General features: G+C 40.3%; 1 protein-coding gene across 8 annotated transcripts in view; it reads left to right on the top strand.

Moving 5' to 3' along the window:
* The first annotated feature begins 269 nt into the window (after positions 1 to 269).
* Positions 270 to 24,721, top strand: part of nisch (nischarin) — a 28,070-nt gene continuing 3,618 nt past the window's right edge. The window contains exons 1-19 of one of the 8 annotated variants that reach the window (XM_058373802.1): positions 282 to 701; positions 1,617 to 1,700; positions 2,977 to 3,159; positions 7,259 to 7,307; positions 9,317 to 9,480; positions 9,797 to 9,892; positions 10,274 to 10,369; positions 10,455 to 10,607; positions 10,950 to 11,018; positions 11,116 to 11,301; positions 11,389 to 11,517; positions 11,758 to 11,871; positions 12,711 to 12,834; positions 14,756 to 14,871; positions 16,614 to 16,681; positions 20,234 to 21,493; positions 22,324 to 22,510; positions 22,685 to 22,835; positions 23,165 to 23,293. In XM_058373802.1, coding sequence (XP_058229785.1) covers positions 621 to 701; positions 1,617 to 1,700; positions 2,977 to 3,159; positions 7,259 to 7,307; positions 9,317 to 9,480; positions 9,797 to 9,892; positions 10,274 to 10,369; positions 10,455 to 10,607; positions 10,950 to 11,018; positions 11,116 to 11,301; positions 11,389 to 11,517; positions 11,758 to 11,871; positions 12,711 to 12,834; positions 14,756 to 14,871; positions 16,614 to 16,681; positions 20,234 to 21,493; positions 22,324 to 22,510; positions 22,685 to 22,835; positions 23,165 to 23,293 — 3,439 coding nt within the window. In that variant the 5' untranslated portion in view covers positions 282 to 620. Of the gene's footprint in view, positions 702 to 1,616; positions 1,701 to 2,976; positions 3,160 to 7,258; positions 7,308 to 9,316; positions 9,481 to 9,796; positions 9,893 to 10,273; positions 10,370 to 10,454; positions 10,608 to 10,949; positions 11,019 to 11,115; positions 11,302 to 11,388; positions 11,518 to 11,757; positions 11,872 to 12,710; positions 12,843 to 14,272; positions 14,320 to 14,755; positions 14,872 to 16,613; positions 16,682 to 20,233; positions 21,494 to 22,323; positions 22,511 to 22,684; positions 22,836 to 23,164; positions 23,294 to 24,721 lie in introns of those variants that run through there. The other 7 variants (XR_009203056.1, XM_058373804.1, XM_058373803.1 and 4 more) reach the window with 7 other exon arrangements.

The following is a 24,721-nucleotide window of genomic DNA, read 5'->3' as shown; positions in this document are numbered from 1 at the left end:
TCTATGCAGTCCCATACACAACAAACTGTGATGCACTGTGTATTCTGACACCTTTCTATCAGAACCAGCATTAACTTCTTCAGCAATTTGAGCAACAGTAGCTCGTCTGTTGGATCGGATCACACGGGCCAGCCTTCGATCACCACATGCATCAATGAGCCTTGGCCGTCCATGACCCTGTCTCCGGTTCACCACTGTTCCTTCCTTGGACCTTTTTTGAAAGATACTGACCACTGCAGACCGGGAACACCCTATACTTACGCTTGCCCATTTCTCCAAATTTGAGGACAAAATGTTCACTTGCTGCCTAATATATCCCACCCACTAACAGGTGCCATGATGAGGAGATAATCAGTGTTATTGTCAGTGGTCATAATGTTATGGCTGATCAGTGAATCGAGCTGCTGCCCTTCCAGTACACCAGTCGGTGCTGTTGCGCTTCACTTTTTCGACACTAAACTACAAGAGAAGAGGGAAATGATCTGTTTTATCTACTGGGAATAACAACAGACATGGAGGGGGACTAAATGTTTTCTCTGCAAAACTCATGAACCATTAGACGTGCATTGTCGTCCTCCATGTTTTCTATAATGCTGTAGCGCAATTGTAACCGGGTGAAAATGGACTGCGCGGCGTTTCCTGAGCAAAACACAGAAAGAAGTGTTTGTATCGTTGGATCGGAACTAGTGGAGAACTACACGGTGAGTTATTTCATGTTTTAGAAACCTCCTATAAATGTAGGCGAAGTGTATTCAGTCGCTGAGCCTAGACATGTCTATATTACGAGAATGCATTTATTCAGCTAATCTTGTGACGGTCCATCTTGATGGTCCAATCCTAAATACCTCTCAACTAGACGAAGAGTGCACTAGATAGTGTGTGGAATCAGGAATGTCACTCCCTGTGTAGTGCGCTTATATAGTGAGGAAAGCGCTATTTGGGATCGAGCCAGTGTTTACGTCAAAATGTGAAAAATGATTGCTAGAAGTTGTTATTTATTAAGGTTATGTTTTGTATAATATACAGATAGAATGGCGAATGTTAATAAAATATCGTGTCAAGCATTCAGATGTGACAAAACCCGTGAAACACCAAAATAAAGCTAGCTAAACTTTAGCATTTTCGGTTTGCTATAGTACAACATGAATTTTCTGTTTACTTGAAGCAAACCCATAATACACTGTGTTTCTGGACGTTCTGACCATGCTGTCATGTTTACTAACCAGTTTATACTAGGTATATAATTATATAATTGTATAATTGTATATAATTAATTTACGAAGTTAACTTGGTGCATCTTGCGCTTTCACGTACTTTGAGAGCATTCTGCTTGTACCGGAAGTAGTGTTATTGTTTTCTGATTTTCTAATTAAAACAGGGCCTAAATATTATCATATGTGAGCCCTTATATTTATCAACAAGCTGAAAAGTTTGTGTCCCTGGTGTCATGTTTGAGTTCAGCTGCCAAAATACAGAATAATGAAGTATAGAACACCTGCATACAGATGTGAAGCATCCATGCAACATGATAATCCCCACCTTCACTTTAGACTGAAAATAGAGCCGGATATTATCAGATTGTTAACATGTTTTCTTCTGGATTTGTCCCTGTGTAGGTTTACATAATCGAGGTGAAGGTTGGGGAGCACCGGTGGACCGTAAAGCATCGATACAGTGACTTCCATGAACTGCATGAAAAGGTAAGTTTCAATCAGGTGAATAGTAGGTGATACACCGATCAGGCATAACATTATGAGCACTGACAGGTAAAGTGAATAACACTGATTATCTCCTCATCATGGCACCTGTTAGTGGGTGGGATATATTAGGCAGCATGTGAACATTTTGTGCTCAAAGTTGATGTGTTAGAAGCAAGCATAAGGATTGACGAAGGGCCAAATTGTTATGGCTAGACAACTGGATCAGAGCATCTCCAAAACTGCAGCTCTTGTGGGGTGTTCCCGGTCTGCAGTGGTCAGTATCTGTCAAAAGTGGTCCAAGGAAGGAACAGTGGTGAACCTGAGACAGGGTCATGGGCTGCCAAGGCTCATTGATGCACGTGGGGAGTGAAGGCTGGCCTGTGTGATCCGATCCAACAGATGAGCTACCGTTGCTCAAATTGCTGAAGAAGTTAATGCTGGTTCTGATAGAAAGATGTCAGAATACACAGTGCATCACAATTTGTTGTTTATGGGACTGCATAGACACAGACCAGTCAGGGTGCCCATGCTGACCCTTGTGCACTATCAAAAGTGCAACAATGAGCATGTGAGCATCAGAACTGGACCACAGAGCAATGGAAGAAGATGGCCTGGTCTGATCAATCATGTTTTCTTTTATATCACGTGGATGGCCGAGTGCGTGTGTGTCACTTACCAGCGGAACATATTGCACCTGGATGCACTATGGGAAGAAGGCAAGCTGGCGGAGGCAGTGTCATGCTTTGGGCAATCTTCTGCTGGGAAACCTTGGGTCCTGCCGTCCACGTGGATGTTACTTTGACACGTACCACTTACCTAAGCAATGTTGCAGACCATGTACACCCTTTAATGGAAACGATATTCCCTGATGGCTGTGGCCTCTTTCAGCAGGATCATGTGCCGTGCAATCCAAATTTCAATCCAATCGAGCGTCTGTGGGATGTGCTGAACAAACAAGTCAGATCCATGGAGGCCCCACCTTGCTACTTAGAGGACTTAAAGGATCTGCTGCTAACATCTTGGTGCCAGATACTACAGCACACCTTCAGGGATCTAGTGGAGTCCATGCCTTGATGGGCCAGGGCTGTTTTGTCAGCAAAAGGGGGACCAACACAATATTAGGCAGGTGGTCATAATGTTAGGCTTGATCGGTTTGCATACCGCTAAACTAAATGATTGACAAATGTGGCTCACAGGTCTTATCCATTTGTTTTGTGATGAATTACATTATTTGAGGTATCGTACATTATTTGAGGTATGTTTATGTGTCTTTCAGCTCATTTCAGAGAAGAAGATTGACAAACATCTGTTGCCTCCTAAGAAGATAATTGGTAAAAATTCCAAAACCCTTGTGGAAAAGAGGCAGAAGGAGTTGGAGGTGTATCTGCAAACCTTGCTCAGCCGATTCCCTGTTGCAGTACCGAAAGTTTTATCCAGCTTTCTACACTTCCAGTTCTACGTGAGTATCCCTATGGATCTTTCACAGTGGCGGAGACGGGCATCTGTTTATGTAAGAAGCGACCGACAAATAATTATAAACATGGATAACACTGTCTTTGCACATATTGTACGTGTCTTCGAAGGTAAATTGCTAATACATATGAGAAAGCTAGCACTTTGAAATATAAGCCGTGATGTGAAGCGCAATGACTGTACCTTTTACCCATTTATAATTAATGTTGTTGGAGTTAGTTCCTGTTATTATACATTATATAATATGTTATAGCAGCGATAAACAGTTCTTGTCTCTGAGATTAGAGTCCTCTGAGATTAAACCTATCCTGATTTCTAATAACACTATGATAGTAGGAGGACTGATTCTATAAAACAGCCATGATGATAAATAATTATTATATAGAAATTATACATTCAATCGTTAATGTGTGTTTGGTCATAGAAAATGAGGGTTCCTTTTCGGCCCTGCGTGTTCAGCATCAGTATAGTTTACCGTTGGTGACAGTTTAACACCGTTGGTGACTTTTCTGCACATTTTAACACTTTTGACTTGTGGACATATTAACAGATGCGGCATTTCTCGCAATTCAGCATTTCTAACACAGGCCAAACTCCACATTCGCTTAGGAAATGTGGGGAAGAATAGAAAGACTGAAGAGACTTTGGAATGATCTTTTCCTTTGTCCAATATATGCGTTAAATAATCTTCTTTTGCATTTAATGTCAAATAGGTTTCAAATGCACTTCCCAAATTTATTTGGATGGTCCCTTTTCAGTTATTCTTTATAATAATAGAATTATTTCGAATTTTTTACTTGAATTTTTTTTTATAAAGGAGTTGTGTAAATGTTCTCTTTTTTTATTATTCACAGAGAATAGAAATACACAAACTAACATAGTGCCTTCATGTGTACATTACTGAAGTGTTATTGATGGGAGATGTGTGAAATTGTCCTTTCCAGACTGTCCAGATCACGTGGCTGCATCATGTGGTAACGTGTGGTGTGAAAGTGAAATAGGAAGAAAGAAAAAAATACTAAAGCTTTAGTTAGACAAGATTTTTTTTTTTTTTATGGGCGGTCTGGGAGAAATCCCCCTATTTGTAGGTGCTGCTGAAGTTTCTTCTTTTTTTTGCTTTGAAAAAATTCTGGTCCAAATTACTTCTCAGTGTATTTAGTCAGCTAGTGAGTTCTGAAATCAAGAAGATTATGATCCTACAGGCTGATCAACCGGGTTTGTCCTTCCCTAAAATACTTGTTAATTTATACTCCTAATGCACTTTGATTTTGTGCTTATAAATATGAACAAAACTGATATACACTGCTCAGGCTTAATATATGACCACCTGCCTAATACTGTGTTGGTCCCTACACTGTGTATTGGACCAGCCTTCGCTCACCACATGTATCAGTGAGCCTTGGCTGCCCATGACCCTCTCTCCGATTCACCACAGTTTCTTCCTTGGACCACTTTGATAGATACTGACCACTGCAGACCGGGAACACCCCACAAGAGCTGCAGTTTTGGAGATGCTCTGATCCAGTGGTCTAGACATCACAATTTGGCCCTTCATCAAACTCACTCAAATCCTTACACTTGTTCATTTCCTGCTTCTAACACATCAACTTTGAGGACAAAATGTTCACTTCCTGCCTAATATATCCCACCCACTAACAGGTGCCATGACGAGGAGTGCTTATAATGTTATGGCTGATTAGTGTATTTATAGGCATCAACAAAGCTACATTTTAAAGTAAGGGAAAATAGTTTTCGGACACCACAACCAACCAACTAGCATTAGAACTTGGTGCCCCATTCCTTTTACCAAATCTTCTTCATTTCCCCAAGACTCAGATGGAGTTGTTGAAATATCCATCCATATTCAGTTTCTTTGCTGATGAGATTAAATTATATGTCCCAGTAAATCACACCCCATTCATGTTTCCTACAGTGATAGGTAATGAACCATTACTGCTTGCAGAGAAACAGCAACACATCACGATGTTTCCACCTCCATACTTCACTGTCCTTTAGATGTAGTATATTCTTAGTCTAGAGTATATTCTTCTAATTATTTATTTGTTGATGTGTACATGCTTTTAGACATAGATCTTATATTTTTTAAATACATTTCTTAAGCAAAAGTGTGCGAAATGCGGTTCTTCGCTTATTGTTCTCTGTGTAACTGAGACTCTGCAGCTCTTTTCGAGTGACTGCCAGCTTCTTAATTATCTTTATTATCATTAGTCTGAGAGCATGTTGTGATACTCTGTGTGGCATACCTGCCTGGCGGCGATTAGCTGTGGTTCAGCGAGCTTTCCAGTTGCATACTTTCAAACCATGTACAGACAGGAATGCTTATGGTGTTTATTGTGGCTCTGTAGCTTTTTCCACTTCAGTGTTTTAATAGTGCTGTCCCTGAGAACTTTAAAATGTCCTTTCACCTTCACGATGATTTCTACTTGATGCATGAAATCATCACTAATAGCAACGTCGATTATAAAAATCACACCCGATTGTACTCCAGAACATTTCTGGGCAGCATTTAAATATATTTACAGATATGTATTTTTAATGTACGTCCTAATAATAATACTTCTTTCCCTTACTAATATTTCCCCTGTATATCTTTTTTAACTTAACTTAAGGAGTTTTGAAGCCCCAAAAGCTTAAGTGCAATGCATAACTGTAATAAATATTAGCTGTATATGATTTTAGAGAAATATTCGCTCCATCCAGACTCCAACCTCAGCCATACATTCCATTCAGTAAAAGACTACAGCTCTGTTGATCCCCCCTGTTGTGTGTGTGTGGGACAGGCCTTCTCTCCATCTGACATATAAATGATACCATTTCCTCAAAAATCCATTAGAGCAGTTAAATATAGACTTAAGGGGTTTGCCGAAAGCATGCCCACATCTTTTACATTTCATCATACAATTTAAGGAAAAAAAAAACCAAACCAAACATTTCCATGGAAGTGTTTGTTAGAATATTTTTCCAGGAGGGCCATTTGCTTCCGAGAAAATGCACTGTGTTAGAAAAAATGTGTATTTATTAAGTAAAAGAATATAAAAAACAAAACTGCCAGTAGCAATGCTTTCTTCCTCACAGTTGCTTGCTCTATTAATCAGTGACCACTGAAATACTTTCCGCTGAAAGAAGCATGTGACTAATGTAATAAAGGTACACTAGTTTTTTAAATTCCTGTGGGTACAAATAACCTGGAATATACACCGATCCGGCATAACATTATGACCACGGAGAAGTGATGTGATTATCTCCAGGCCTACCTGGGGAACACATGGCACCAGGATGCACTGTGGGAAGAAGGCAAGCCGGCGGAGGCAGTGTCATGCTCTGGGCAATGTTCTGCTGAGAAAACCTTGGGTCCTGCCATCCATGTGGATGTTGCTTAGCTTCCTAAGCATTGTTGCAGACCATGTACACCCTTTCATAGAAACGGCATTCCCTGATGGCTGTGGCCTCTTTCAGCAGGATAATGCACCGTGCCACAACGCAAATGTGGTTCAGGAATGGGATGTGGGACATCTCTGGGATGTGCTGGACAACCAAGTCCGATCCGTGAAGGCCCCACCTCGCAACATAGAGGACTTAAAGGATCTGCTGCTAACATCTTGGTGCTAGATACCACAGTAATCCTTCAGGGATCTAGTGGAGTCCATGCTTTGATGGGTCAGCAAAACACAAAATTAGGCGGGTGGTCATAATGTTATGCCTGATCTGTGTATATAGCAATAAATGCTATTATGTTGTGTACTTGGCAAAAGTGCATTATTATTTATATTATTATTAGTTGTAGTAGTAGTATATTTTTGAGAAAACAATATACTAATAATTGGGGTGGTGATGGTCCGTTTGCCTCACTTCTCCTGATGGTGCGATTCCCTCCACCTCCTCATGTATGCTTTGTTTGCATGTTCTGTGTTGGCACTCAGTCCACTCACAACACTTTTAGAAAACTGTGAAATGTTTACTCCAAACGTTTCCCCTTCTTTTTCTTTATTAATATGTTATTACTAATAACTATACCTAATAACAAGTGATTCCAGTGATGAATAACAACTTTTTCTTGTTTTCAGGAAATTAATGGCATCGCTGCTACCCTGGCAGAAGATCTGTTCCACAGAGGTATAGCTTTCTACTCACATATTTTGTCAAATATTAGATGTTTTAGGAAGGTCAGAGAGGCTGGACGTCACTTAACTTGTGTTTCTTCATCATCATCCTGTCACTGGCTGTTGTTTGCTTTAGTTTAGCCGTCCTATTACGTCACTGGACATGACAGTCTTGTGAGAATCAAGTGTTCAAAAATTTATTTCTCTCTTCAGATCCTTCTGGAATGAGAATTCAGTTCTAATGGAACCTTCGTCCTGAAACTATATACACTATATTGCCAAAAGTTCTGGAACATGCCTCCAAATCATTGAATTCAGGCGTTCCAATCACTTCCATGGACACAGGTGTCACAAACTTTTGGCTATATAGTGTGTGTGTGTATATATAGTCCCCCTTTTGCTGCCAAAACAGCCCTGACCCATCATGCACTGTGTATTCTGACACCTTTCTATCAGAACTAGCATTAACTTCTTCAGCAATTTGATCAACAGTAGCTCGTCTGTTGGATCGGATCACACGGGCCAGCCTTCACTCCCCTTTATGCATCAATGAGCCTTGGCCATCCATGACCCTGTCACCGGTTCACCACTGTTCCTTCCTTGGACCACTTTTGATAGATACTGACCACTGCAGACTGGGAACACCCCACAAGAGCTGCAGTTTTGGAGATGCTCTGATCCAGTCGTCTAGCCATCACAATTTGGTCATTGTCAAACTCGCTCAAATTATTACACTTGCCCATTTTTTCTGCTTCTAACACATCAACTTTGAGGACAAAATGTTCACTTGCGGCCTAATATATCCCACCCACTAACAGGGGCCATGATGAGGATATAATCAGGGTTAATCACTTCACCTCTCAGTACTCATCATGTTATGCCTGATTGGTGTATATAGACTGGAAAACTACACATGTTCCTAAAGTGAAATATGTATCTCAGTCATAAATATTTTAAAATCTGTGTACCACCAGAAGCGAAAACCAAGAAAACTGCCTTTAAAGATTCACTTCCTGCAGCAGGGACATTGATTTGGCTAATGCCTGAGATTTCAGACAGATCTTGTAGGCTGAATAACTGCATTTACCACCGCGTTTGTTAAACTGGCTTCTTACACGATGTGATCTTTTTGTTATGTTTAACCCGATGCATCAAAGTATCCAGCTTCTTTTTTGGTCAGAATTCATCCACACAGACATTTGACAGGTTTTTCCTAGCCCACTGTACAATTTCCAACCTAAAACACACCCATTTTGATGATTCAGGTGAATTCCTGCAATTCAATACTTATCATGCTTAAAAATGATAACTACATGGTGGGCAGAAATCCCCAAACATGAATGCTATACTGTCTTATATGCCTGCATGTGCATGTCATTAGGCTTGACTGTAGCTACTCTACTAGTTAATTCAACTAGTATAATAAACTAGTTGATACTATACTAATCTACATGATTCAGCATTTATGCTTGTGAACAGAAACATAATTAATGAACCTTGCACAAAGAAGCAATCTTAAGCTGTTGTATAATACAGTAGGCATCAATTTTACTACACTATATTGCCAAACCCCCTTGGCCCCTTGGTTCCAGTGCTTCAACATACCAAGACATTTTGGAAAATATCATGCTCCTAACTTTGTGGGGACAGTTTGGGGATGTTCTAACATGACTGCACACCAGTGCAAGGTCCATAAAGACATGGATGAATGAGTTTGGTGTGGAGGAACTTGACTGGCCTGCACAGAGTCCTGACCTCAACGCGATAGAACACCTCTTGGATGAATTTCTAACATCATTGCCTGACCTCACAAATGCACTTCTAGAGGAATGGTCATAAAATTCTCCTAAACACTCCCCTAAACCTTGTGGAAAGCTTTTCCAGAAGAGTTGAAGCTTCAAAGGGCGGGCCAACTCTGTGTTAAATTCATGTGCATATAAAGGCACTTCTTTTGCCATAAGCCACTCATTTTTTTCCTCTTTTGTGGTTTGTGTTGTAATCTAAGCTGTCCTCTTTCCTCAGGTGAACAGTTGTTAGCTGCTGGTGAAGTTTTCCTCCTGAGGCCGCTGCAGCTCTATGCCATCACCCAACAGCTGAAGCTGGCCAAACCCACCTGCGCCAATGGAGATGCCAAGGCGGATCTTGGCCACATATTGGACTTTGCCTGCAGACTCAAATATCTCAAGGTCTCATTGCTTTGCCATTGTGCGCTTGTTGTTGAGGGAATGCATCATTTACCATTTGTATAGAAGTTTCATTGTTCATTGGTTGTTACGTTGTTATCTGCTGAAATAGAAAGCCAGTCTCCATTATTTGCTTCCATTTATCATTTATCACACTGGAAACCCACACCCATTCAAGTACACATTTGATTTAGTGCCAGGTTGGACTGACCAGAGAAGAACAGCTGTTAGACACAAATATGATGGATGACCAGTTAAATCGACGGATGACGGATAACCGGTTATATTAACGTGATCGAATGTTTTTGTGCACGCACAGATCCCTGGGACGATAGGAGTTGTAGGCTCCAGCAATATTAAGGAACACAATCTACCGTTTGACCTTTCGGTGTTTAAATCAGTGCTCCAGATTGAGGTAAGAGACATGTATTATTTTTGGCAAGTGATCATTTGTTGTTGTTAAGTGCATATTGATTAAAGTGGGAAAGTATTCTTTGCAGTTTGACCTCCAGTTTGACTCCGAATCCTATGTGGATTACAGTATGACTAAAACAAAACATCTGGATGTTTAATAGTTTGTTGTAAGTTTAAACTATAATAATTCAGATGCGTGTAAAATCTTGGAATATTAATAGTTTTTACTGGCACACACAACACTATAGCAGGTAGCAGTTAGCTTGACCATATTCGTAATGGTTTCTGCAAGTAAAAAACTCAGTTTTATTCTGAGATCATGTATAAGGTTAGATCATGTTCAATCATAGCATTGTGCTCCTAACTACTCCCTTTTTTCCAGATAAATGACTGCCGTTCAGGACAAATAATGGGACTTCCTGCATTAAAGCCCACTCTGGCTACACTCAGTATTCATCGTTCAGCCGCGTCCATGAAGGTTTCCTGTTTGTTCTCAGTAAATCACTTAAACCAATTTAACACTCCAGCTGCTGTATTCATCCTGAACCGGGTTTGTTCTGTAGGAAATCTTAGTTCCTGAAGCTGCTGAGTTTGCCCAGTGGGAACCCGAAGGCGCGGACATCGACTGTGCAGTGACAGCGATTATTCCAGCCTGGAAGATACTGACCACCCTGGACATGAGCCACAATAACATCTGCTGCATTGACGAGTCTGTGGTGAGGCAAAATTGCTTTAAATTCTGTAGCTTTTGAAAATGGCTTTAATTCAATACACACAACACGACTACAGTTACAGAGATTTTAAGCCGTAGTTTCATTATTGTACCACCTCCTTGACTGAAAACCACATAGTTTGCTCATCCTTTAACTAGGACTGATGAGCACGTACATCTTCACTGGCATTGACGGGCACATACACCATGTCTTCTTCACCGTGACTGACATGGACGTAGACCATGCTTATTTTACTGGGCCTGACCGGTATATAGGCTTCATCTCTTTTACTGATGATGTCAGAGATCCTCATCTTTTAATAATCTTCCCTTTTTGTCATTTCAGAAATTGATTCCCGCAGTCGAATTCCTTGATCTCGGACACAATTCCCTGTCCTTGGTGGAAAATCTCCAGGTAAGCCGATTTTTAAGAATAATTATAAATCTTGATGTCTATAATATTGAACTACTTTGGTCTAACTCTTACCCATTTTTTCCCTATATATTTGCAGTATCTCTACAATCTAGTGCACCTGGATTTGTCTTATAACAAGCTTACAGTTCTTGAGGGTGTTCACACTAAACTGGGCAACATCAAGACCCTGAATTTAGCAGGGAATCAGATTGAAACCCTTTCTGGTCTGAGTAAACTTTACTCCCTTGTGAATCTGGACTTGAGCAGTAACAAATTAGCACAGGTATTGGGAAGTTCCTTGCTTATGTCGCTTGGCTGAGATGCAGAAAATATTTCATATGATTTACATGTGTAAAATAATTTTCTGCAGTTGGATGAAATAAAGCACATTGGAATGTTGCCCTGTTTGGAAAAACTCTCCGTTGCCAGCAATCCCATGTGCATCATTCCTGACTACAGAACTAAAGTTCTGGCCCAATTCTGTGACCGAGCATCAGAGGTATGGCTTACTGATTGCCTTATAATTTTTTATAAGGAAGGTTAGAAGAGAATGTTGTATTAATTTGACCTTCTAATAAGGTGGACCCAAGCAAAATAACACGCAAGTTAACTGTTTTTTTTCCCCCCTCTTTAATATGTGTGTAGTATAATAGTAGTAGTTATCCTTTAATGCCTAGTTTCACAGTGCATGTTTTCATTATTGAAGGAGCACTATAGTGATGGATATGTGTCATTGAAGGTCTGCTTAGACGGCACAGTGACCACTGAGAAAGAGTTGGACACCGTCGAAGTGCTGAAAGCCATTCAGAAAGCCAAAGAAGCAAAAGACAGAATGGCCAACACTGAAAAAAAGGTAACAGCTATTTTCACATCACGTTTTTTTGATGATGGAATAGAATAAATCAGTTTCTTTGGAGAAGAATACTTCCTTTTGTAGGTCATTAATGACTTAAACATATCCCTCCTGTTCCTCTTTCAAAACTGTCATGCCTAATCTGTTTTCTCTCCCACACACACCACCATGTATTTAAATCTACTTAAAATGTGTAAAGGCTGGCAGGTATAGTGATAAAATATAATTGATATTAATGTCAGTGCATGTTTGGGCAGTATTATATCATGTATGGATGATAAAATTGTTATAAAGCACAAACTTAATACCAGGATACACGATATTGCCAAATGTTTTGGGACACCCCAACAATTCATTGAATTTGGGTGTGCGGAGACTGTGAGCCTTTCCAAAACGTCAGCTTCAACTCTTCTGGGAAGGATTTCCACAAGGTTTAGGAGTGTGTTTGTGGGAATTTTTGTGGGAACCATTCCTCTAGAAGTGCATTTGTGAGGTCAGGCACTGATGTTGGAGGAGAAGGTCTGGCTCACGGTCTCCGCTCTAATTCATCCTAAAGGTGTTGAGGTCAGGACTCTGTGAAGTTCCTCCACACCAAACTCACTCATCCATGTCTTTATGGACCTTGCTTTGTGCACTGGTGTGCAGTCATGTGGGAACAGGAAGGGGTCATCCCCAAATTGTTCCCACAAAGGTGGGAGCATGAAATTGTCCAAAATGTCTTGGTATGCTGAAGCATTAAGAGTTCCTTTTACTAGAACTAAGGGGCCAAACCCAACCCCTGAATTCAGTGAGTGTCCCAAACTGTTCCTGAAAACACTGTCTTTTGTTCTCTCGGTCAGATTAGTGATGTCCCCAAACAGACTGATGCAGGGCCGAATCCCTCATCCTCCAGCTCGGTCACTGCTCCACAGTCTTCCTCCTCTTCTTCTTCTTCTCCGCTTCACTGTGCCAGCTCCAGCCAAGGTAATCATGTATGTATCAGCACAGCACTTAACATGTGATCATCCAGGCATCTGTGGTAGGCTATAAGGCTATAAGTTTGCCTTAATTGTTTAGAAACATTAGGTTCATTGCAAAAATAAAGAAATGATTGGCTTTGATGTGAAGTGGTAGTTTTATAATACATCATAAGACAAGGTATTGAACGCTGTGCTTAAATGTCAAATCGCCTGAAGAAAGAAGCCGCTGTGTACCAGCATGTTAAAATGGTGTAAGTGTCTAAACACATCTTTTTTTTTTTGCCATTGTTGATCTGTTGCTTTTTTTGCTCCCACGGGTTGAATAAAGGGCCTAGTGTCTTAGTGGGTGTGTCTTTACATCATGGTTTGGTAACCTCTTTTGTTAACCTCGACAGTCTGTGCATTTAAGAAAGATGTCGCCGATTCTTTTCCACTGATTACAAAACAAAAATGTAAACATACATTACTGTACATTAGGAACAAAACTAAAAACTCTTTATTCGGAGCTTCCCTGAGCAACAGGAAAGACTGATCAGTGCTATTTTCTATTTTTTTTCTATTATTTTCGATTTTGTCTGTGGCCCTCTTCTGGCTCGATCTGGTATTGCAGCTTTAAATTCAGGCTTCTAGGGCTGCACTTGAACACACCTCATATAATAGTACTTAATTTTGATGCAGTGCATTTCAGTATATTGAAACAAAAATGTGCACACTTAAGGAAAATTATGAAGCACTACTTGACAATTGTGGTTTCTTTGTATATTGTATGCATCTTTGAAGTTGTTGCTGTCGTTCTTTCGGCTGCTCCCTGTTTGGGGTCGCCATTCAGTCCTCACGTTTCGATTCGGCATGTGTTTTACGCCGGGTGCCCTTCCTGACTCCCATTTAATCCCGGCTTGGGACCGACATGGAGAGTTAACTTTTTAAGTGGCTGGGTTAGCGCCCTGCCCGGGAATCGAACCCGGGCCGCGGCAATCAGAGCGATGGATCCTGCCACTAGACCACCAGAATGCCATATGCTTCTTTGATGATTAGGAAACTATACATATTGTAACACTAATGCATGCAGGAAACTAAAAACAGCAGTTTGGGTATTCTTATAATTTTAGTTTAATTTGTCAATATTGATATATTTTTATTTATTCCTACTATTTTTGGCTGCAGAATTTGACCAATAAATAATTCATTAAGCCTACAATAAGTCTAACACTTTTCAAGTAATGGGAAATAATGTTAGAATTTGGAGAGGGATAAATATGTAAACACTTTGAGCAACAGATCAACGTTGATTTGTAATTCGACGGTGCTGTGGTCTAAAGTCTAAAATTGTAAATAAGGGAAGTGAAATGAAAATCAAAAAATGACTTGGAAAATGAGATTTGCTGTTGTAAATGAATAAAAAATATTGATTTTTTTTTTGTGCCTATTATCCCCCCCCCCAGCAGTTCCAAGACCTATGATGGATAATTTGCAATCCTCCTTTCCTCAGGTGATTTGGCATTTAATGGTGGTGGTATGCTATATCTGGGAAAAGCTTTATCAGAAACTCCCCTGCTGCATATTTGGTGTTTCAGCGCTAAACGACTTATTTTTCTCGCTAATCCGCTTCTAAAACGCAGCAGAGCATTTATATATTTGTTTATATTTACAGTACAGATAAATGCATAGTCATGAACTCACTCGTTTTGCATTTACGCTTACTGATATCTATAAATGTATTGATTTATATCGACTCGCTTTGCTTGCCTATCTTCTTTCGAGCATCCATGACAAGGTGTGTGTGTGTGTGTGTGTGTGTGTCTACAGTTGCCTTGATGTATCAGTATTAGATTTCTTTTTTATAGCCATGCAATTGATTTACCGTGTTATTTATTTCATTCTCCACCTCTGTCGGCTAAATAAAACCCCCTGCTGTATATTTCCAGAAATAGCCTGCAAAGATGACGCCTTTCTTACCAAAGAGATATTGACTCATGTGGATTCTACACTTACCCAGCGATGCTGTATTAACTACCCCACAACCTGTGAGGTTGTACCTCAGGTAAGTAGAATAATCAGTACCTGAAATTGTAATTTAACCGAATTTTAATCACGTATTTTATTCATTTCCTTAGCCTGCTACTCAACAGCTGTCTCCTCTTTTTTTCAATTATTACTCTCACCACAAAGAGTGTTTAGTTGTGGTTAAGCACACAAGGGTGGACAGATGGGTGAACTCGTTTGCCTTGCACAGACAACTTAAGTGATCAAGCTGAAAGGTGTAAGCAAATGTACTGCTAGTTAAATCCATTAATACAGAATATGTTAAACAGACAAGCATGCGACTTCCCAGAGACTGGACAACTGTGTATCCATTGCTCTTGATAAAGTTTCTAATGTAGCACATCGATCCTGACTGAAAGACGTAAATAGAAGTTCCAGCAATGAGAAAAATCTTTTTATTTGAAACTGGCTAGCATTTTGTTTTCTCTCAATGTGTTTAACTGTCTAGTAACTTAGCAGGGAACCAGGCTTTTGCCAGCTTTCATTCTTTTCACATACCTACACATTCCTTTTTCTGAAAAGATCTGTTTTCCGTACACACTGATATCATTACAGCCAGTGTGTGCATGTACTATAGTTACAGCATTGACTTAACTGTGTTGCACTACTGTTATGTTTAAACGTACACTATGTTGCCAAAAGTTTTGGGACACCCCTCCAAATCATTGAATTCAGGGGTTCGGCTCAGCCCCTTAGTTCCAGTGAGATATTAAGTCAGACAATTTCATGCTCCCAACTTTGTGGGAACAGTTTGGGGATGGCCCCTTCCTGTTCCAACATGACTGGACACCAGTGCACAAGGCAAGGTCCATAAAGACATGGATGAGTGAGTTTGGTGTGGAGGAACTTGACTGACCTGTATAGAGTCCTGACCTCAACCTGATAGAACACCTTTGGGATGAATTAGAGCGGAGACTTCTCATCCAACATCAGTGCCTGACCTCACAAATGCACTTTTAGAGGAATGGTCAAATATTTCCATAAACACACTCTTGTGGAAAGCCTTCCCAGAAGAGTTGAAGCTGTTATAGCTGCAAAGTGTGGGCCATATTAAATTCATGTACATGTAAAGGCAGATGTTCCAGTTTTAGCCTGGCTCACAGTCTCCGCTCTAATTCATCCCAAAGGAGTTCTATCGGGTTGAGGTCAGGCCAGTCAAGTTCCTCCACACCAATCATCCATGCCTTTATGGACCTTGCTTTGTCCACTGGTGTGCAGTCATGTGGGAACAGGAAGGGACCATCCTGAAATTGTTCCCATGATGTTGGGAGCATGAAATTGTCCGACATGTCTTGGTATGCTGAAGCATTAAGAGTTCCTTTCACTGGAACTAAGGGACCGAGGCCAACCCCTGAAAAACAACACCTGAATTCAATGATTTGGAGGGGTGTCCCAAAACTTTTGACAATACAAGTGTACATACTGAACAACCTACTTAGAAGTATGTTTTAGTCAACTATGCAAATTAAAAAGCTTCGAAGAATGGAAAGCCATGTATTCTTTACCGATGCTATCAGTTACAGATTCTATTCAACCACATCTTGCATTTCAAAACTGCATTAAAAATATCATTTTCAATGCCAAACAATGGCATTACTGAGTAATACTCTTGGTCACTGAAAACCACCTGGAAGCTTTTTTCCACAACACTACAGCAGTACAGCTTATTATGTGTGTTTAGTTTTTTTTTTGTGTGTGGTATTACTGAAATAATTTTCTTCCATGTTTGCCTTATTACAGGTTAGAACTCAACTTACTACCTGTTCATCTTCAGAGATCACTTCGAAGCAGAGGCATGAAACATCTGGGTCAGTACTAATACTTATTACAACACTACTAGTAAGTAGTAGTATACTGTAGTATTTAATTACAATACGATACTTATGTAAGTGCGTCATTTATAATCCTTTCTAACCAATAATCAGGTTCGGCTCCTCTGAAGATTGTCTATGGTTGCAAAATTTCTTTTCTCTACTTTTGAGACCGTTTTGTTTCAGCAGCGCCCAATCTGACGATCTGATTTCATCTAAAATGTCATAATATGCTGTTTACGACATGAATAATGTGGAAATCAGATACACCACTGTCTTGTAATTTTTAAACCATTCAAATGTTCGTAAAATCATCACATCTTCAGTATAAACATCCCTCAGGCACTATTATGATGTTTTGTAGTCAGATATGAACTCTCCCAGGCTGAAAACTCACCTCGCCCTTCCCTCTCCTGGGTGTTTTAGATTAGACTGTTTAGTAATTTCTAGCAGTTTTCCCTCTAAAGGAGAACGGCACAGAGCAGTTTTGAAAAGATATGTGGCTGACTTCAGATATCTTGGAGGAAGTACCTGCTAACCATCACCCTCCATGGTTGCTGGTTAATAGCTGTTGGGTGATAAAGGAGGGTGGGAAATGACCAAATTCGGAGAAAATAGTAGCAGTAGTGGTACTGTCAAGTTCATTATTGATCAACCCTACAGTGGATGTGGGGCTTTTCATGGACTGATCAATATCTTTAGACACACATAATTAATGGTCATACTGAACATCCCCTGTTTTTTCAGCATATCTAGTACTGTTTGCATTTTCTCTATATGACTCAATGACAATATATAATCGCACTATACAGAATCACCTAGAAGAGTTTCCCTTTTGAGTCTCGTTCCTCTCAAGGGTTCTTCCCAATTTCCCTTCAGGGAGTTGTTCCATCCCTCTTTAGTCTCTAGCTTACTCATTAGGAACTGAAATCTCCCTCTGGATCTCTGTAAAACTGATCTGTGTAGTTAAAAGCACTATAGAAATCAAATTTAGGTAAACGGCACTACTGTTTTGCCGGGTTGTTTTGTTTTGTCAGCAAAACTACTACATATTGTAAATCACAGGAATATCTTCAAGTAACATCAACCACTAAAATGATTCATTAGAAATTTGTAGTAGGTACAAACAAACGTAATAATACAGTAATCCCCCTCTATACTGTATCGCAGTTCATATATCGCGGTCCCGGTATATCGTGGATTTTTATTTGGAACATAACTAATTATTTTTGGCGGATTTTCCCAGTATATCGCGATATCCGCAAACCTTATAGTGAATTGTTTTTATGTTGAAATAAGGTAATTTATTAATAAAAGTATAATTATTAATTACAAAATATAAACATTAATTAAATTGTTAATAATATATAAAATACTGTTCAGCGTATTTACTTGAGACAAAGAACACGAGGCATTGATTAGGAAAGTGCGGTGCAGGGATGCTGAAAATCAAAATACAGTACGGCTGGAGGAACGAGTCCGGCCAATCAGAATACCCCATTCATTTAATGACGGTTGTGACTGGCAGTTGGGGACAGGGAAGCAGAATTCTCCAGCATCCCAGTTTTTTGCGCGTCACTGTCCCGAGTGTTGCGTTTTGTTCTGTGTACAGTGGTACCTCGGTGTTCAACCTTAATTCGTTCCAAAAGTCTGGTCGAATACCGATTTGGTCGAAAACCGAATTATTTTTCCCCATAGGAAATAATGTAAAATGAATTCGTCTGTTTTAACTTGATGATTGATCCCACAACTTTCCTCTTGGCAACATTGATGCCTGATTTGCCCTTTTTCGGAGACATGGCTACCACATGAAATTAAACCACGGAAGATAGCGTGGGGTTATAACACAAGCACTCACAGATGATGCTTTCAGAACAGATGACCCGCGTAAACTGCTTCATCTCTATTGTCTACGCCAGGGTACGCCGCATGGAAAGCGTGTGCAGCATGGGCGTCGCTAGGCCATTTTTAGGGGGGCTTTAACATTTCTACTCAGCCCCCCTAAAAATTCTGCGAGCCTAAATAAACTGTACACAAATTCGTGATCGCCTCAGTCCCCTTTAAATTTCATATGAAAACAGTGGCATATCCTCATTGGGGGCTGAGCCCCCCTTAAATGAAAAGTGGTTATTTGATATTCGTTGCAATCCTGTATGAAGTATGAACCGGCGTTCCTGATGGTCGAGTCAACACCGAAAATATTGTTGTACACCGAGGTCAAATTGACTTGAAAATTCGAATCGAATACCGAAAATTCGAGGACAGAGGTACCACTGTACGCTGTATTTTTACGCTTTTTCGGCAAGCCCTATTATGTCGCCCAAACACTGCACCTTCTAAGGCTTCTGGCAAGGAACATACATACATACAGTACTCACAATAAATGTGATATTTCTACGGATTTACCCAAAGATGTTTTCTGTGTGTGTTTAAAGAGTGTGGGAGGGTAATTTATGGCTTAAACAATAAAAAAAAAATAAAGCATTTGGGGGTGGCGTCCGTGTATCGCGGATTTTCATTTATCGCGGTTGATTTTGGAACGTGACACCCGGCGATAAACGGGGGATTTCTGTAGTATGATATCATAGCTTATACGCGATTCAGTTATACCTGTTTTGCCTGATGATTGCAGTTTTAAACACAAAGCTTGACAATTTTATTCTTTAATAACCGTCAAAAGCTTCTAAACAAAGTTAAGGTGTGCTATAAGAACTAGTCTTCCTAGCTTTAGAGATGCTTTAATATGCAAATATTAAACACGAATTATTGCAGCAGTACAATGTGCTGTAAAGAGATTACTGCAGGATGCTGCTGAACTGAGAGAATCAGAAACCTTGGTAAGGCTTTGAACTGGTGGGATTGCTGTTGCTGAATGCTTTGAAGGACATATACATCACCGTACACAGTGAATTAATATGCAATTTCCATACCTAATTAGGTATGTTTATTATTATTAATAGTAATTTCTTAATTTTCCAGGCAGCCATGTGGTGTTTTAGCTGGATGTCTGTGAATGCTAGAACATTTATATAGCAATTTCACTTCACTGGAAATAAGACACCAAAATCTGTTACAGCATAACAATATCGCTGTACACTGAGTAAGCTCTATTAAGAAATGGTTTTGCCAAGGACAGAGTGTAGGAATTCTAGTGGTCTGCACAGAACCCTGACCTCAACCCAAATGAACACTTTTGGGATAAACTGGAACACAGACTGCATTTGCCCAGCATTTGTGCCTCACCTCACGAATGCCCCTTTTGGCCGATTTGTTCAAATTCCCATTCAACACTCCCAACATTTTGTGGGAACCTTTCCTAGAAGAGTGGAGGTTATAATAGCAGCAGCAAGCACATATGGATGGGATGATCAAGTGTCCACATACTTTTGGTTATGCATGGTAGCTATATAATACCAGCACTGATTGGGCAAACAAACTTTACTTTTGCAATGTTCTGGGAAAGGGTACAGTTTAGTACCATTTTTAGATCAACTTCATATCTCAAAAATATTGTATTGGTGAATTTACACAAACTTTTCTGCCTTTCAGCTGCTTTTACTGTGAAGAAAACCATGAATCTTGGACCAACAGATGCTCCACACCAGTGCTACCCCTCTGCTATTTGTCCTACACCACCAACAACTTGGACTTCATTACTCGACTTTCCGATTTGATCTGCCAAACAGATACGGGAAGTAGAACGTCCAGCGAATGTAAGACCTCCTCTGTGGAAGTGCCTGAGCAGGGCAGCCCTGACTCTGGGGGCAGTTACTTTGAGATGGGCCCAGATCACCGTGATGAGATCATGGGCTGCTCTTCTTCCTCCACAGTTCAGGAGAGTGAATCTGAAAATGTGGAAAGCTTAAACGTTCAAATAAATCTGATAGTCTGGTCTCATTGCATCACTGTCAGCCATGACGGAGGTCTGAATCAGATGCCGTGCTGTTTGGCTGCAACGGATAAAGCATTGGTGGTTTTTCAGACAGAGTCCGAAGACACTCCACATAACTTGGAGGAGCTAATGGACTGCATTAAAGTTGCACTGATTGTGCCATATTCAGACATGGAGGCATTTTGGTTTGACGTTCCAGACACTTGCATCTCCTTAAGGTTGACATCCAGCGCCACACGATGGTACTTCTTCTCAGATGGACAAAATTTGAAGGAGATCCACTCCCATGTGAACTTGCTTCTAGATAGAACTGAATCTGAACACATCAGTGGACAGTCTAAGGTCCAGGTGTTTATTCAGCAGTTCCTAAATACCTGGGAAATCGAAGAGAACGATAGCGGAGCGAAAAGTGGATACATAGCTCACATGTTGGACCGTGCCTCATTGGTTCAAAGAAGTCAAAAGAGTTCTGTTCCCTCTGACATTTTATCTCCAGTCCATGAAAGCCAGACCTCCATCCCATTACTTCTGTTCCTCACGACACGACATCTCTGCGTGCTCAAGGTTGATTTTGTAGCCATGGCATCAAAACCCAATGGAAATTGCATACGATCTTGCGCCAAATTAACCAGAATTCCACTTGCATCTACATTGCTGAACCCCAAGCAAAGTCAAACCGGAAAAAGCCGTTCAGTCACCCATCGGTTTTGTGATGGCCATGTTTTAGAGCTTATGGCAGGGCATGAGCACCTAGCTGCCATTTTCGCTCTCCCCCATGACAAGTTTCTGTTTCTGAAGCAGTTTGCCCAGTTCCGTGCCAGCCTTCAAGACATCAAGACCATCGCTTTGCTGCAGACGAGTAAACGCCACCGGAGAGTGAGCAGCACAACGCCTAGCAAAGCTATCCAGGAAAAGAGGTAGTGAAGCATCTGTCTCGTTTATAAGAACCTGTCATTATAATTCCTGTAAATATCCCCAGCAGATTGAAGGAGAAAATTCTAATTAAAAAGTACTTTTAGAGGAACTGTTCATTCTGTTTCAAGCGGAAATTTATATTATGAACATTTATTAAGAAAACTCGTTTTAAGCTTGTGGTTTTATTAGCAAGTATTGTCACTGTCCTGATGGTGGCTTATCAGTTTTGTTTAAAGTAAGTGTCAATTAAAGTAAGGGCTAATCTTGTGAGTTTGCAGATGGGCTCTGGGGAAAATTCTGTGATGAGTTGCTTGCAATGAAGGTCACTCCTGTTAGTAGGTCTGAGTGGGGTTTGCTGGTTAGTAACAGGAACTAAAATTATGCTTAAACTGAGTTTTTATTTTTTCCCCTCAGAGCACATAAGTGCATAAACCGGGTAACATTGCAGCCTTGTGGTCAGAAATAATTTGAGAAGTGTACAGTAAATGTGAGGGAGTTCCACTTTTTTGCACATTCCTGCATTTGTGTTAAGACTAGAAGGTGATAAAAGACAGATGTCTATTAATTTGTTTGTGTAAATTGTGACCCAAATCCCTGGTTTTTGTGTCAGGCTTGTTTTATTCAATATGAAACCAATCATTTCTACCCGTTGTAGTTCAAGCATTTTGGTTACTATCATTTTTTTTGCTACGTAGTGCTGGACAATAAGCAGTGTGCAGCTTTAATGTAAGATTTTAGGATTAAATTATGTAAATTCTTGTCATGTTTCTACGTTATAAGGCTTGTTGTCCTTCTGTGCGCTAAACAATCTTATTATTATTATTATTTGAAGTGTTTCTCAGGACACGCAGAAACCCCATTTAACCTTGTCTCTGCTCAACCCTGGAGACTCGCTTATCCAGCAGCTCTCAGATGAAAACCAGTGTCCGTCCCACCTCTCTCTGTCTCCAGCCCTGCGTCACCTTTCCACACTGAAGGGCGAGGAGGTTATCATCTTCTTCCATGACAACATCGCAGAGGTATGTGTATTAGTTGAAGCATACCAGGTTTCTATTTCAATGTTTATTGTTGGATTTAAAACATATATAGCAAAGTCAGGCTTGCCGTATATGGTATCGTTCTTTACGGTCACAAAAATATATATCATCACACCAGCTATGAGGCAAAATGGCCTGAGAGTGTTGTTGTTCTAGGTAGAGAATGAAGAACTGAAGCACATCTTGTGGACATCTGTGCTCTTCTACAAATCCCCTGATGTGGAGTTGACTGCCTGTGTTATGCTGTCCACCAAAGCTGTTTACTTTATCCTGGATGATGTTGCGTCCACGCTCAGTGATCAAGCTTGTGAGTGACCAATTTTACTTTTTTGGTATCTGGCAAAGTAAGGGCGACTCGAATCATTACCTCATTATTATCCTTTTTCGTTAAGGGTCTCAGGTTTTATTTTAGAAATAAATAGTAATAGATAGATATACAAAACAAAATGACGCAAATTTCTACATAATGGCCGCTGATGATGATCTGTGTGATACAGACTTGACGCAATTTGAGTCAAGTCTCTGACGATGTCTCCCTCGTGGTTTATTCCTAGTTTCCACAGTTAATTTGCAAGCGTATTATGAGCTGTGACTCGTCAACCTAGAAATGACAACAAAACCCATTTCTTCATGCAGTGATGTGGACCTGGCACCCGTCAGACCACAGGGACACAGATTTCCTCATCTCTTTTTGCTTCGCTATGAAGCTGAATGAGCTGCAGAGCGTGAACGTCGGACTGTTTGACCAGTACTTCAGAGTGGTGGGTAAGTGGACGATAATGCGTAAGGAATAAATCGTTACAGGATGTGCTGTTATAAAAAAAAAAAGAAATTAATATAGAGTAAGTGACATTTCAGACACAGTATACCAAATCTTTTTGCTATAGGAGTGGAAATAGATCCCAAGGAAGCTAGCTTACACTGATTTACAATCCCATCAAAGGGGCTTTAGGTCAAATTGCCGCCCCTTCTTCCTTTTCCTCAGCTGTCATGTTCGAGTAACAAGTTCTATTCCTGAAAATGGTGTCGCTGTGTTTACTGTAGTAACCATTTTAAACTAGGAAGGGGGGGATTTTTACATGGCAAACACAGAGGAGTCGTGTGATACACATGGTAAAACATCCCAGTGCAGTTTAAGCAAATATAGGCACTCTTGGAACACCACTTGACCAATCAGATTAGTGCACCAAGCAGAAAAACGAAATGGGATAAAATTATTTCTGATTGAATCTGCTACTTTGATATTATTGATACTCTCTAGATAAGCAATGACAAAGACATACCATCCAGCCCACAGTAGTAAACACTGCGCATGGAAAAACATTTAATGCAATGGAAAGCTAGTTTTGTGATGCACCTATGACCTCTGGGCCAGCCAATCCTAGGACAAGAAGCATATGCTTAATCTGAACAATTGTTTTTGCTTCCATTATGATTGTACACAGATCAGCCATAGCAATAAAGGTGAATTGAGTAACATTGATTATCTCATTATAATGGCACCTGTCAAGTGGGGGGGGTATATGGATGGCTGAGTGAAGGTGTGTCGCTTACCTGCACCAGGGATGAAGAGCGCAGGATGGTGGAGACAGTGTTCTGCTGGGAAACATTGGGTCCTGGCATACATGTAAATGTTACTTTAACATGTAGCACCTACTTAAATATTGTTTCAGACCTCTTCATGGCAACAGTATTCTGTAATAGCAGTGACCTCTTTCATCAGGTTAGTGCTCACTGTCACACAAACTGTTCAGAAATGGTTTGAGGATCATGCTAGAGAGTTCAAGGTGTTGACTTGACCTCCAAATTCCCCAGATCTAAATCCGATCAGGCATCTGTGGGATGTGCTGGACAAACAAGTATGATCCATGGAGGCCCTAACGCGCAATTTACAGGACTTAAAAGATCTGCTGCTAACGTCTTGGTGCCAGATACCACAGCACACCTTCAGAGGTCTTGTGGAGTTCAAGTCTTGACAAGTCAGAGTTGTTTTAGCAGCAAAAAAGAGGGAGCTACACAATATTGGTAGTTGTTTATGTAGGAATTTATCCATCATGGCCAACTTGGTAACTTATATTGGGGCATTGATTTAGATCTGATGTTTCAACAGATCTACTTCATATAAAAATCATATTTTTAATGTGGTCCAAAAAAAACAATATGTACATGCCAACCAGCTGAAAAGTCGTAGCT

This window comes from Hemibagrus wyckioides, linkage group LG21 (genome assembly GCF_019097595.1).
Source record: "Hemibagrus wyckioides isolate EC202008001 linkage group LG21, SWU_Hwy_1.0, whole genome shotgun sequence".
Classification (NCBI taxonomy): Eukaryota; Metazoa; Chordata; class Actinopteri; order Siluriformes; family Bagridae; genus Hemibagrus; species Hemibagrus wyckioides.
Note: the sequence above shows the minus strand (reverse complement) of the source record. Positions and strands in the feature narration are given on the sequence as shown.